The 14,021-nt window shown below is 45.0% G+C and overlaps 1 protein-coding gene across 7 annotated transcripts in view; it reads right to left on the bottom strand.

The window, feature by feature from the left end:
• The window catches only part of pcloa (piccolo presynaptic cytomatrix protein a), a 58,102-nt gene continuing 44,081 nt past the window's right edge, over positions 1–14,021 (bottom strand). For 3 of the 7 annotated variants that reach the window (XM_034578020.1, XM_034578015.1, XM_034578017.1), the window contains 12 exons: positions 12,123–12,149; positions 10,965–11,058; positions 9,964–10,035; positions 9,633–9,879; positions 8,827–9,093; positions 7,487–7,675; positions 6,273–6,414; positions 6,071–6,132; positions 4,732–4,866; positions 3,410–3,555; positions 1,485–3,096; positions 1–1,448 (listed from right to left, as the gene is read on the bottom strand). In XM_034578020.1, the coding sequence (XP_034433911.1) occupies positions 2,953–3,096; positions 3,410–3,555; positions 4,732–4,866; positions 6,071–6,132; positions 6,273–6,414; positions 7,487–7,675; positions 8,827–9,093; positions 9,633–9,879; positions 9,964–10,035; positions 10,965–11,058; positions 12,123–12,149 (1,525 nt within the window). In that variant the 3' untranslated portion in view covers positions 1–1,448; positions 1,485–2,952. The remainder of the gene's footprint in view (positions 1,449–1,484; positions 3,097–3,409; positions 3,556–4,731; positions 4,867–6,070; positions 6,133–6,272; positions 6,415–7,486; positions 7,676–8,826; positions 9,094–9,632; positions 9,880–9,963; positions 10,036–10,964; positions 11,059–12,122; positions 12,150–14,021) is intronic. The other 4 variants (XM_034578018.1, XM_034578016.1, XM_034578019.1 and 1 more) reach the window with 4 other exon arrangements.

The raw sequence follows: 14,021 nt of genomic DNA, 5'->3' as shown, positions 1-14,021 counted from the left end.
TTTGTACTGATATTTAATATTTAGACATGGGGCAACAGCCATTTTTACAGCACAATTTGCATAATTTATCAATACCTCCTGTATACAATCACAAAACCATGACGTTAGATTTTTTTTTCTGTTTACTTACAAGTGAAAAACCAGACAGGTTTTACAAGCATAATCTTTGTACAGTCAGCATACATCATCGATAATTTTAATAAGTTTTCTTCATAGTTCTCCCCCCCCTCCCCCCCATAACATTTTTGTTCTATATCTCTCTCTCTGTCTCTCTCTCTGTCTCTCTACCTCATTCGTTTTTTTATTCTTTAGTAATATCTGGACACAAAAATAGTATGAACCACCAACGAAACATGCAACATCCAGTGTGAGCACATTTAAATTCTCCTGCAACTACTTGAGCTGTTAAGATAGACGATAGTCCGTGTCGCTAGACTCTGGTAAACCTTCCGTGTTTTGGTGTAAAGGGTTCGGGTCAAAGTTTCGTCCGTAAGGTCGTTTCTCAGTCCGTCCACTGTACACTGATCAAGAGAATAAACAACGTCCTGTTACTTCTATGATCACACACCTTTCTTTTTTAATTCGTCCGCTAAAAGACCTATTGCTCCCCCAAACCCCCGGTATAAAAAGCTATGTATTTACAAGGTTGGAAATAGGGAGATGGCGTCTGTGTGTTTGTGTGTGAGCGCGTGTGTTTTGCGATTCTTTGTGTGTAGCGAGATTTTAAAGTTGATATCTATTAGACGGACGACACTTTGAACGAAGGGATACGCATCGGAAACCGGTGACGTGCATGGACTTGGCGTGAGGACGCTGCACACACAAGCACATGGATATAAAAATAAGAAAAGAGATAATAACACCATAGTGACCTCAAAACTACTACTGTTGTGATTTCATTTTTTTGGGGGGGTCGCTTCTCAAACACATACCGGGGTGAAGTACGTATAGGAATGTTATTTTTTTCCATATTTTGATTCGCAACTAAGTGATATTGAGGATCTCAACATGGCGACCTCCATAGGTGAGTGTGTGTGATCGTGCACAAAGGGCATAAATGTTGGTTCTCTGAGTTTCAGGCCCCTCTAAATGTTGTAAACAAGCACTACATTGTGTATAAAAACCAAAATCTCTCAACATTATTCTTGTATGTACACCTGATATGTACTGTAAACAAATGTAATACAACATATGACACAGTCTCACAGGCGATAAACAAAGATTCGTACAGCGATTACAAAACAATACATTGAATAAAATAAATAGAAACTATATTAAAGCAGTGACCATTCGAAGGAGGACGTGAAAACACAGCGGTGCAAAATAAAATGAAAAATCGTTGGTTTCCTCTCCCCATGAAGTGTCACACACTTCCGGCAAGTCAAGATGCAGTTACCACCTTCACACAGTAGACGTTGCATAGAAATCACTCAGATATCAAGTGTCGCCTCGCTGCTGAGTTTGAGTGAGAATGTCGAATGGACCCCGCTGTGCTGCTTCTTGACTTCCAGACACAGGTTGACCTTCCCCAGGATGTGATGAATATCAGAAAGACACAACATCGTCGGTAATATCGAGACAACACACAGAAACGCTGAGGACGACACACCGACGTGCCTCTGTCATAGCATTGTCGTACCTAAGCGTGATAGCAGTGATGTTTTCTTTCAAGGATAGTTTGCGGCATTTCCTCGTGTTGTCATCCCTTGTTTTTCTCTTCCTCACCTCTCCACTTCCTCACCTCGAAAAAAGGAACGAATATCTCATTTTGATGGCGACTGGTTTTTACATTCTAAGCGGGAAAAGTGCAAAAATACCACAAAAAGCGCGCGTCGTTGACTTGACTCGTACAAGATTTGCGATGTGCTTGGATCTCACGAACAGAAAGACGATCTCAAAACAGTGTCATGGACAAATAAAAGCTCTATGTCACAATCATTAAGACTCGATTGTCCGCGATAAAGAAATCTATATATCTATCTAAATATGTTATAGTTGATTTCCAGCTATGACATTTCACTATTTACAAAGTGAACCTTGGAGGTGATTTTTTTTTGTGCATACCAAATAGATAGAGTCATGTGCACAATATATAGTGTCCAATCTGATATATATTATAATATTTATCATTTATCAAATAATATATTTAAGGTGGGAAAAAGGTGGGGGCACAATTATTAAATGCTTTTGTTGATAAATTCAAAAACATGTTCGCTGCGATTCTTTTTTCTCCCTCTCGAACCGGAGTGATAGGTAGTGTGTTATAAAATATACTATACTTCCATCCCAGGATACAATTTGAAATAATCGAGGTGAAGACAAATGATAGAGCGTCTACGCTAATCTCATAATACAAAAATAAATACGAGGCCTCCGTCGGGGGGAGTCTTCAATATTTCATTCTCAAAAATGCTTTTTTTTGTTTTAAATCAATAAAACTCTGCACGTCATAATAATAAAGTCGATAATGAGGGGGGGGGGAAACTTCCATGGATAAAGATTATAAATAAAATTACAATCTGCAAGTGCGTCCATTCTGTCCCTGTATCTGTTAAAATGAAGATTTCTCTGCTGCGTGAATGATTATGTGCAAAATTGTGTGTGTGTTTGTGTGAATGAAAGTGTGTAATACCTGGTTGATTCCGCACCTGACCTCTGAACTCAGCACTTCTCCTCGGCCCTGGCTCCACTACTGTACACCGTGTGCGTCCTGTAAACGTGTTCATGTCCTGTAAACGCGTCAATTCAATCCTCCTCCTCTCAGAAATCATCACCAGACATCTTTTTTCACCCTCCTGAACTCAAGCTAAAGACTGAACCAAGAAATGTTTTACCCCTTTTTCACCGTTCTCACAAACTTCCCCCTCAAACAAGAGTGGATCAGTGTCCGGACCGAGGTGTCCCTACATGTCAGAAACCTCCTCGGGTCTTGTTTTTTTTCCCCGTCTTTCTCTACGAGTGGATCTGGGCGTTGCTGGCGAGCAGCTTGTGCCAGCTCACCACTCGCTTGCGGAGGTCGACTTTGTCCAGCCAAACGTAGGCCTCCCCGATCAGGGTCTTCTTCATAAACTTGCCCCCGTTGGACACGAGGAACAGCTGGATCAGAGAGTAACAGGACAACAAGGTTACATATGGTTGGAACAGAGTTTTATTCTTGTTTTTCTGACAGTTACATGTCTATAAAATAAATATGAAGCTTGCCAGGTGATTATCTGAGCTTAGCAGAGCATTAAGTAGGAAAGAATGGGATATAATGTTCAAATGTGTGAGTTTTAAAGCATTTAGTTTGTTTGCAGAGAGCTTCTAACTCTTATCATTGAAATACTGTATGTAGCTATAATTTTTTTTGTAAGTGTGTGGGTTTGTGTGTGTGTGTTTGTGTGTGTGAGGATCTGAGGGGTGGGGGTACCTGTAGCGAGTGTCCGGTCGGGTTCATACAGAAGCGGAAGGTTTCGTTGAAAGACGGTTCGCGGTCGTGACGACACACTCTGGTCTTTTTCTTGATGATCCGTTTCTGGGTGGCGATGTTCACCACGTAGAGCTTCACATAAAGATCTGTGGACGGACACACACACACACACACACATCACCGTAAAGCTGACAGCGTTGTTTGATGCTATCTATTGACACTCTATATATTTAGCCGTGCCGCTCTATGTTTTCTAACTTGTTTATAGTGTTTGTACCTGCATGATACATGATAATGCAAACATCCTGTACATTAGCAATAAATAACCTACAAAGTACCATCAAATGGTAAATGACTCTTTCTGTGTCACATTTTGTAGAAGATGGATTTTAGTTTTTACTATTTGATTAGTTGGAGTTTCATGTTTTTCTGCAGCCGGCCACTGGAGGGCAACAAAAGCGCTGTAACTCTAAAGAATTTGCAGAGAAGAAAACACCACAGATCCAATTACATCAACAAGTACTGTTGCGCGTAACCAGATTAACATTAAAGGGTTAATGTTAAGGGTTAATGAGGCTAATTTTTACTGCAGAACAACCATATACTGTCAATAGGAATAAAGATTTGTCAGATGCCAGAAGGCAAATCAAACAAGCAGCAGGAAGCCTGGACGCTAGGATGTAAATATTACGAGGAGGAGGTGGAAGAGAAGTGTGATTTTACTGAGACACACACGTCCAGTATTTATAACGGTGGCTTCACATCTAAAATCATGCTGTATAAAAATATCACCGCTTAGTTTCCGACACAGTTCAACGTGCTGCTAGTTTCCATATCCTTCCAGACAGCTACAGTAATCATAGTGATAAATTATAATATCATTAAATGCCAAATAACCAGATTTTCAGTTATGTGTTCATGTGTGAGCTTCCCTCGTCTTAATGGTTTCTGTAGCCGTGCACGTACATTCTATATTATGGAAGAGTCAGTTGATATATTCCTAATGTAACTGGAAAAACAGTCGCAACACGTGTCTCAGCACCTAGAAAAAAAAACCTGGCAACGATGTAATGGTATGTCAGATGCCAGTCCTTCTGAACTCGTGTTTGTGTGGGTTTACCAGCTGTCAAATATACAAAATGATGCATAATCATGTAAAAGTCTGTTTGAATGCCACGAAGAGACAATATTGCACCGGGAGGTAATAAATCGATCGAAAATACAGTTTGCTGTTTGTTATCCAGGTGAGTTTCTGTGTGTATCCAGTAAATGTGAAGCTGCACGTCTGCTGTCGTGTGTATAGTCAACGTGTCATCCGTTACCAGGCAGGTGGTCCGGACTCTTGAACTTGTAGGTGATGTTGCGACATTGAAGAATCTCAAGGACCAGATGCTCCCCCTCCGTCTTCATCTCCTTCTTCAGAGCGATCTTTATCTCACCCATTATCTGGGATTTACCTGATGCGACACACACACACACACACACACACACACACACACACACACACACACACACACACACACACACACACACACACACACACACACACACACACACACACACACACACACACACACACAAATGAAGTCATTCACATTGAGACAAAAATGAAAAGAAGCGGTATAGCTAGTGGATGGATGGAAGTCGTTTCATCACTAGACAGATGTAATACCCATTCCATCAATTTGTGTCTCCCTGTTTTCCTTTGCTGCTCTGTTAAAATGAGGCATCTCCTCACTGACACCGCCCTCTACTGGACACTTAGTGCACTTTCATGATGAGTAATATATAAAACGGGGCCTGCGAGCAAATGCTTTTATTTGTTTAACAAGGATGAGAAGAAGTTATGAGCCACTCTGCCTGACCTGTAGTTGCCGTGGCAACTGAGCGGACACGACAGTTTTGAAAGCTGGGTCAACAAGAACTCCGTCAGGGAAGCCTCTGTGTGTGTGTGTGTGTGTGTGTGTGTGTGTGTGTGTGTGTGTGTGTGTGTGTGTGTGTGTGTTACAGAGACACACACACACAAAGAGCCTGAGAGCAGATGACAAAGCGATAGGGAGATGAAGGAAGAGCGCAGATGAGTGTAAACGTGTTAATCCGTGTGTGTGTGTGTGTGTGTGTGTGTGTGTGTGTGTGTGTGTACTGAGCTCCAGTCTTTGCTGTAAAGAGAGCGTTAGCGAACCTCGGGTCTTTCTAGCTCTTTAAGGTCGTCTGTGCTCCTCTGCATTAGTCACAGTGACATGACTCACGGCATCACAGGCAGGAGGGAGCGACCAGGAACATTAGCCAAGACATAATGATGAAAATAACCTGTAAACGGTTCTATTTTATCTATGAATTTACACTTCATAGATAATAAAAACTACTTAAAATCTAATTTACAAGAAACATGAACACTTGAACAAACATCAGTTCAACATCAGGTTCATGTCCCATCCACTAACATGGAGAAGGCAGGAATTATGACTTGTACTGCAGCCGGCCACCAGGGGGGCAATCACAATGTGTTGGCTTCACTTTATGACATGTCGTCCATCTCCACACACACACACACACACACACACACACACACACACACACACACACACACACACACACACACACACACACACACACACACACACACACACACACACACACACACACACACACACGTCTCACCTTCAGCATCAACATGTCCCAGAGATGATTTCATCGGGTCCGTGCCGTTTGGAATCTTTCCACTAAAATGGCAAGGAACAAAATCAGACAAATTATACATTATAAGAGGTTTAATATGTATCAGTGGGTTCGAATGGTTAAGCATCGTTGAAACATTTATAATACATTCACAATGTCGAGGTAAAAGTCTTTGCCGACTCACAATCGGGGCACCTGGAAGATGGCACTGTCCACCTCGTTCGCCTCCGCCTCTTCGTCCAATAAGCTGTAGGCGCTGCCACTCAGGCCGCTGTCCAGCGAGGCCGCTGTGACCGGGGCGTCGCCGGATCTGTAGCCTGAACGAGCTGTGCAGAGATACGACCGCATCCATCACGACAAGACAAGGACAAAAGACAGGAGGGAACAGAAGAAGAAAAAAAAGAGTTGCACCTCTGCCACGTCCAGGGAAGTAAAAAAGCTGGGGCCAAGAAGCATCAGTTAACATCTGCAGCGGCTAAAATCACCTTTTAATGTTCACGGAACTGAATTGTAATGAATTGCACACAAACACCGAAGACTAGCAGGAAGCACATGGACGGACAATGTGTCTTTCTCTTGGACAAAGACAAGACGGTAATAATCCACATATGAAGCTTCAACACGAGACACAGAAACAAATCCAGAGATATCACACAGATGTGTTTATGCAAGACCACACAAGAGGCACGTAGACCCTAGTGACGTTGTTAGTTTACTATATGAACCATTTTAATTCATCTAATATCTTAGTCTGCGCTGGTTTAGATTAAACAAAGTTACGATTACACGATGACAGCTTCACATCAGGAGGAGTTTAAAGGATCTTTAAACCTTTTTAAACACAACATATTTAAGGTGAATTAACATTTTTGGTGTCACACAGCTGATCGGGTCGTGTGAGTATGAATGGGATGTGTGGATGTGGTGCAGAACAGGATCCATGCAGACACTTTTTCCTGCTTCTTTCTTTCAGGCACCACGCTCACTGATACCGGCTCAATGAAGCAGCGGGGAGTCGTGACGCAGCCGATGCTAACTCTCAGTGAGTCACCCCACCAGTCTGAGACTTTCATTTCCTGGTATCAGTGAACTGTGTCGGTGGCCGTGAAGGAAGTGTGCCTCGCTGCATGAATCGCTGGTGATGTGGTGTGAGTGAGTGCGACTCTCTCTCTCTCTCTCTGACTTCCTGTCTCTCTCATTAGCTTTTAAAGACCCCCCCCTCCCTTTCTCTCTCTCTCTCTCTCTCTCTCTCTCTCTCTCTCTCTCTCTCTCTCTCTCTCTTTATGCAGGTGTGCGTTAGTAGCATTGCATCCTCTCTTTCTCTCACTCTCTCCCTCCTTTGCTCCATCAGTGCTTCAGTCACACGGCAGAGAGGAGACTCGTGGGGCAAACGCTCACCTCCGGTGCTCTGCGGCCTCTCTTCTGACATGGCTTTCCTGAGCGTCAGGCGTCGGCCCTCCGCTCGGCCCCCTGTGGCAGACATGGCCGATGGCAGGGCGGGCAGCCAATCGGACTGGGCTCTCTGAATGGTGAGCACGCCCACTACGCTGTGTCTCTGGTGCCTCAGTGAGAGGCGGCCTCTTTGGCCTGTTTGTTTTTTTTCGCAGGCGCAGGTCAGGTGTCGGGAGGGGGAGGGAGGGGGGGGGGGGGTCAACGCCAGGAGACAAAGGTCATGGGGGTCGAAGTTCAAGATGAGAGGAGGGGGAGGAGGAGGAGGAGCGAGATGGAGATTCAGAGAGCAGTTTATCTTCACCATGGCAACCAGCTTGACTGTCAATCACATGCAGCCACAGTGTGCGGTGCACGTTTGCCCCTCCGCATGTCATGAAGGGGGCGGGGTGTGCAGCATCGACTGAGTTGCATTGTGGGTCAGGTTGGGGATGGGGGGGGGTTAGCAGACTGCATGCTCAGCCATCTCAGTGGAGGAGCTTCAGAAAAGCTGGTAATTGATTATTGATAAACAGAAAGTAAAAGAAAATAAAAAAATCCAAAATAGGAAACAAAAATAGCAAAAGAGGTTAATGATATTTTTAGGAGGGGGTTGGGATCGCAACGTTCTTCTGTTTTAAAGGTTGGATGAATCAGTCCAAACGCTACCTGTCCACTTACGAACTAACTCAACTTATAACGTTTATATTTGGTCATAAATATCTGGTCATTTTAAAGAGCTGGAGACGACATTAAGTGACGGGTTTACTGATTCGTTCCTGGAGATCAGCACCTTCAAGGCTTCTGTCTCTTTTTCAGATTTTCAGTTTTTCATGCTGTCAAACTCTGAGTTCCTACGCTGAGTAAAGTTTATGATTAAAAACAGTAAAACTTTATCTTCAACCTGGATAACATGTTTAATTTCCTTTAAACTTGCAGCCTCTTAGCTTTTTTTAATGTTTACGGGATTTTAATCATTAAGATCTGTCCTTTCTACGTTTAACCACTATGCCTCTTTAGGTCAGATGAAAGGGCGTCAAACTCAGGTCAAAGGTCAAAGACAGTGTGCTGCAGTACAGGTGAGGTGTGGGCGCTACACACTACAGAGTACATACAGAAGGGAAGCGGTGGGAGACGCACACACTGTGATCGCGACGAGGAAGCGGACCAGAGGGTGTAAGTAAGAAGTGAGGGGAACCAGGAACTGAAAAGGAAATGAAAAGAATAGGAAAAAAGAAACTGAACAGGAGGAAGAACAGATGAGTGCGAGGAGGCCATGCTGCGTAGGCTTTATTTGCGTCTTGGTTTACTTGGTTGGAGGCGTTGCGGCGGCGGCGGCGGCTGCTGCTGCTGCGACTGCTGTGGGGCATCGGGGCCCGTTGCTATGGCAGCGCCTCCGCTGCTTCCAGTGCTGCCGTCCGGATGGTGTTGCCGCGCGGCGCTTTTGCTGGAGCGCGAAGCGCCGTGCGAGCGAGAGTGTTGGCTGTGTCCATGGCTGTGGCTCTGGCCCTCGGACGGGGAAGGCTTCGATGTGCCAGGGCTACTGTGAGATTTCTCGATAGTGGGCACCTGCGTGTCTAAAACAACCAGATTCACCAAATTACCAAAAGAAATCTATCTTTTACTTTCGTGAACTGAGGCTGTTATCCCCTGAGGGGAATGAGCTCCTGCTTCTAGCCAGGTAACCACCTTAATGTTTCTATTATAGCCGAGCACCCTCATTAAATTTGATTGTTATTTTTCTAAATGAATTCAAAGCCTTCCACGGCCATGTTGCCCTCTGTGTTAGGGAGAGAAGCTAAGGCTAGGCCTCTGAGCTGGGTGGCATCATGGCAACCAAGAATACAGACCATGAGAAAGCAAAAAGCATGAAGCTGCTGAAGCTACGATGGGTGTACAAAAATGAGCAGAGGAAGGAAGGTGCTGGTTATTTGCAGAGAAAGAAAAAACAGGTGGACACTGAGATAGAAGTGAGAGGAAGAGAGTGCAGTGTGGAGATTAAGAAGAGGAAAGGACGAATAAAGAGGGAAGCAGAAGAGCAGAAGGGTACTGAGGGTTGTTGGGGGATGAGGGTGATAGAGTTGAGCAGGGAGGGGGGAAACTGAACGTGTCCTACCCTTCGCCGGGTCTGGAAAGATCCCGTGGCTTCGGCTCTTGATCACAGACGATTTCGGCGAGTCCTGAATATCGTGCAAGGAGCCGGTGGTTTTCGGCGAGGAGTGCTGCGAGGAGGGTTTAGAGGATCCGTGTCGGCTCTGGCTCGTGTGGGAGCGCCGGTGGTGTTCGCCCTCGCTCTGCTCCTTCAGGGGGAGCCAGCGCGGGACGTTGTCCAGCTGGGCCATGCTGGACAGGTCGATGAGGACCTGGCAACGAGCAGCAGTTGAATCGGGGAAATGCACAAAAAGCGGCAGGGACACCTCTGAGAAGAAACTGTCAAAGAAGTTTACCTCTCCCAAGAAATCGTTAGAGGTGCACTTGTCGTAGTCCCACACGCTGACCTCCAGGGTCTTCTTCCTCAGCTGGAACACACATGTAAAGAGTCAGTGGATTTTGATTGTAACTTATGCAAAAGAAAATGGGAAAAGAAAAAACGTCAAGTCATTTTTAAAAAAAAAGAGAGTTGCTATGATTGTTATGGGTCCAAGAAATCTACAATATCATCTAAAATGGTATAATTAAATCCCAGTGGTTGTATCCATCTGCTCCACTAAAACCAATGGCCTCAATATTAGTCAGCGTGCCAGCAGAGAACAGCCAACACTTTGGAGTGGTGTTTTCTTTTCATTTAACATGGAAACTGAGCCATTTGGTTCATGTTTCCATTTATTAACTATACTTGCTGTAGAGATATAGAAAAAGTTATTAAAACGTAATCTTTAAAAAACACCGTCGTACTTTTGAGATGTAATATAACGCCGGGCCCTTGGTGCCGGTAAGAATGTACAGCGCTCGCCTCTACATTAATTCTCCACCATTTCTGACGCTGACATGCCCGATTAATCCTGTCCAGGACTCGCTACTGCCCCAACCTATTATGTGGGTATTGCGGCTTGTGAATTTCTGACGACATGCACACGCTATGCATGAAACAGACACAGGATAAATGAAGCAGTCATCTTGTTTACATGGAGTTAACAGCAAGTATATATATATATTCCGACCCTTACACTTAGCTCGGAGGGGTAAGTGTAGCAGTAGTAGTTTACCACTTAGCCCAGCCAGCAGCAGCTCTCATGTTACTTGGATAATAGTCTGGCTAACGTCATTGTCTTGCACATGCACCTCAGGGAGGGGCTTTGCAGACAGCTCTGGAGCTCGGTGGAAAGGTGAGGAGGGGCCTGGAAGTTGTACCCGTTTAAATTCTCACGCTTTGACGACGTAAGAAAAATGTATGATGCTGCACGTGTGGCACCAGAGTGTGCACGTGTGTCTCTGAGCACATACGCACCTGCTCCAGGTGGATGTTCTTGTAGATGACAGTCTGGTTCCACTCGGGGTTGAGGCTCTTGCCGGCATGTTTAGACCTCCTCTTGTTTTCAGCACTGTGTTTTTGGGGGGGGGGAGGCGGGGGAGACATAAATCGCAACAGCGGTCACAGACGTGTGTCCTGCAGGTTACAGTGGACCAGCACAATGCAGAGAGCTCGACATACTGGAGCAGGGCACAATGTGACAGTATAGAGGGGAGAGAATGGAAGTGATGCACATTGTTTGGGCGGTATGGAGAGCAGGGTACGATGTCAGGCTGGGCTGCAAAAAAGTCCATTTTGACGTCTGTCAAGTCATTTTAAATGTAAATGCCCTAAAACAGGTGAAAATGTTTCTAAATTTAGTTATTCTCAGTTAAAGTTAAGGCCAATTTGCACCATAATCTGACTTCAATGACTTTTTTTATTTCACTCGGTTTAAGAAATAAAAATATTTTACATCACTGGAATAGAATGAATGACTTGTTAAGATGGATGTTTTTTGCAGTGTATCAGGTTTGATTTACGATTGTAGATTCATGAGTTCGCCTGGAGGAGTTAGTTTTCGGGAGAGACAAGGACAATCTACCATGTATCGGGAAGTAATGGGATGAATAAGGACTGCGGCGCAAAATAATGGGAGTGTGTATTAAATGTGGCGTCGAGGGCACAGTACGATGTCAGGGGGGGGGGCACGATGGGGGACGTTACTGGGGGGATTTTCACCACAAAACAGGAACAAACCAAATGGGGTCGGGGTCGATGTCAGGGAACAGAAACAGAGAATCTACCAGGGAAACACAACAGTTAGCTGGGAAACGTTAATCGTCAGCACAGAGGACGATATGTTTAGACGTGTTATGTTAAAGGGACATGGTAAGATGTTATTTAGGGGGGGTTTTGTAAATGCAATGCAAAGACACTGAGCCTACAGGTGAGGGGGGGGGGACATCATGAGAATATGGGGACGAGGGGGAGGGGAGAGATGCGGAATCGTTCCAGGGTGAAAGGGACTTTGTGGGACTGAGCGTAGCGACTCGGATCAATCAAAAGCCTCCAATTGGTTCCCGACCTTTCGGTTACCTTCACCAAACTGACAACCAAATTTTTAAAAAGTGCCAAAGTGGGCAAGTCACATACCTGGCGTTCTGGACAACCATGACCTGACTGAGGGGGGTCCAGCATGCATTAAATATAAAGAACAACATACAGAAAGAATAGTCAGAGGGAGGGTGGGGGTCAGAGAGTGTCTGTGGACTGTGAGTGCGTATGTGGAAGGGCGGTGGGGGGAGGGGGGGGGGAGAAATCACTGTAGTCTGAGTGTGTGAGTCATTAATGCTGTGTTCAGGGGCAGGAGCAGGGAGCTGTGGGTTGGAGCTGCAGTGGCCGGATTGAACTTGTGCTTCGGTGTCTGATGAATTTCATGTATGTGTGTAAACAGGGCTTTCAGGTGATGTTACGCATCCTTTGGCAAACTGAGTGGAGATCTGCTGCAGAGACATGAGCAACGGTTTGAAGTGGTACAAACCCAAATTGGGACACAGAAACCTTGCATTTCAACTTAAGCCAGAATTATGCTTCAGTGGACACATGCACAGTCATCTGTGTGAACCTATGCACAGGAGGAAAGGTCGGCAGGCTGCAGAAGAACCGACACACGCCCTCCAGAAACCTGCACATCACGTCAGATCTTTTTATTTATTCAAATCTCAGCCGGGGAAGTTCTGCCACAAACGATCTTCAAGCAGAACATAAGAAACAAAATTCTTCCTTGAATCACTTATTATCTTTTGAACATCTTGTCACTGTCGTTTCCATTAACACTGTTGTTAATTCTTCCGTATTTGTTTACATGGCGAAGGGTGAAGTTTTCCATTTGGTGATGCTGGTTGCAGCTGGAAACTGCAACCAGCATCACCGCAGGGCCAAATGAAACGGCCCATTCCAGAAAGGCAGGTTTACAACGGGTACTGCACTTTCTTCTTTCTTTGAATTGTGATTTGTTCAACGTGACGCTGCTTCCTAGTGGACACTTGCGTTCGAAACCCAATCTGTACAAGTATAAAATGCAGCACCAAGAAGCATAATTCCAGCTTTATTCACACTGACACATTACATTCACCATTTCTTTCCTCTCTCCTGGTTGCTGTGTGTTAAATTATGATTTGAAACCATCGAACGCGCTGCAGGACCTCCATGTAGTTTACAGTAGATCTGTGATGCATCTGAAAAGCCTCTTACAGCTGTGAGATTGAACCATGTATACACATGTAGCATATACAGTATGTGCACACATGCGCTTAAACAAATGTGCAAATGTGTCCGTCACCACTTCCTGTAGCGCGGGAGCCACTCTTACTGTTACTTAGCATAATCTCAACCCTCTCTAAAATCCGCTGTGGTGTTTGCATCTGCTTCCGTGAAAAGTGAAAAGCCTGACGGAGGGGCGGCTGCGGAGCCCACAGCCGTGTATCGCTGCTCGTATCTGAAACGATCACGGGGAGAAAATAACACAAACTCTCTCTCTCGGGAGCTCATACAGCAGAGAGGGTGGGAGAGTCAATTACATTAAAGCACAATCACAGTGAGCGGGGAGCTGTGGATTGTACGAGCGAGTGTGGATTGTGTTTCAAGTAAATATGAGAGCTATTGATTTTGACTGCACTCACACCTACAGGAGAGCACCCATCAACAGGGGCAACAACAACACAAGTGCACTGAACCTCATCTACATGATGTCATTCAGCAGCGATAAGGGAGTGGAGGTACAAGAACCCGAGAACCTGGGACGGTATTAAACGTAACATTTGTGCACTGAAGGTTCTGTGGAGGTGATACATAAGAGAGGCCATGTGCTGCACATTGAAAGATGTCATGGTAAGCCCAAATCAATTGTAAATCGATTTGGAAATGAATGGAAATCAGGTTGGAGCTTAACAAAGTGGCCGCCTGCAGAGCCTGGATGTGAATGCGAACATCTAAGCGGGGGCGCACTCAAATTCCCCTTCTCCAAAAAGTGGCTGAAAAAGACGGCAGACG

This window comes from Hippoglossus hippoglossus, chromosome 23 (genome assembly GCF_009819705.1).
Source record: "Hippoglossus hippoglossus isolate fHipHip1 chromosome 23, fHipHip1.pri, whole genome shotgun sequence".
NCBI classification, from domain to species: domain Eukaryota; kingdom Metazoa; phylum Chordata; class Actinopteri; order Pleuronectiformes; family Pleuronectidae; genus Hippoglossus; species Hippoglossus hippoglossus.
The sequence above is the reverse complement of the archived record's forward strand: the minus strand, read 5'-3'. Positions and strand labels throughout refer to the sequence as shown.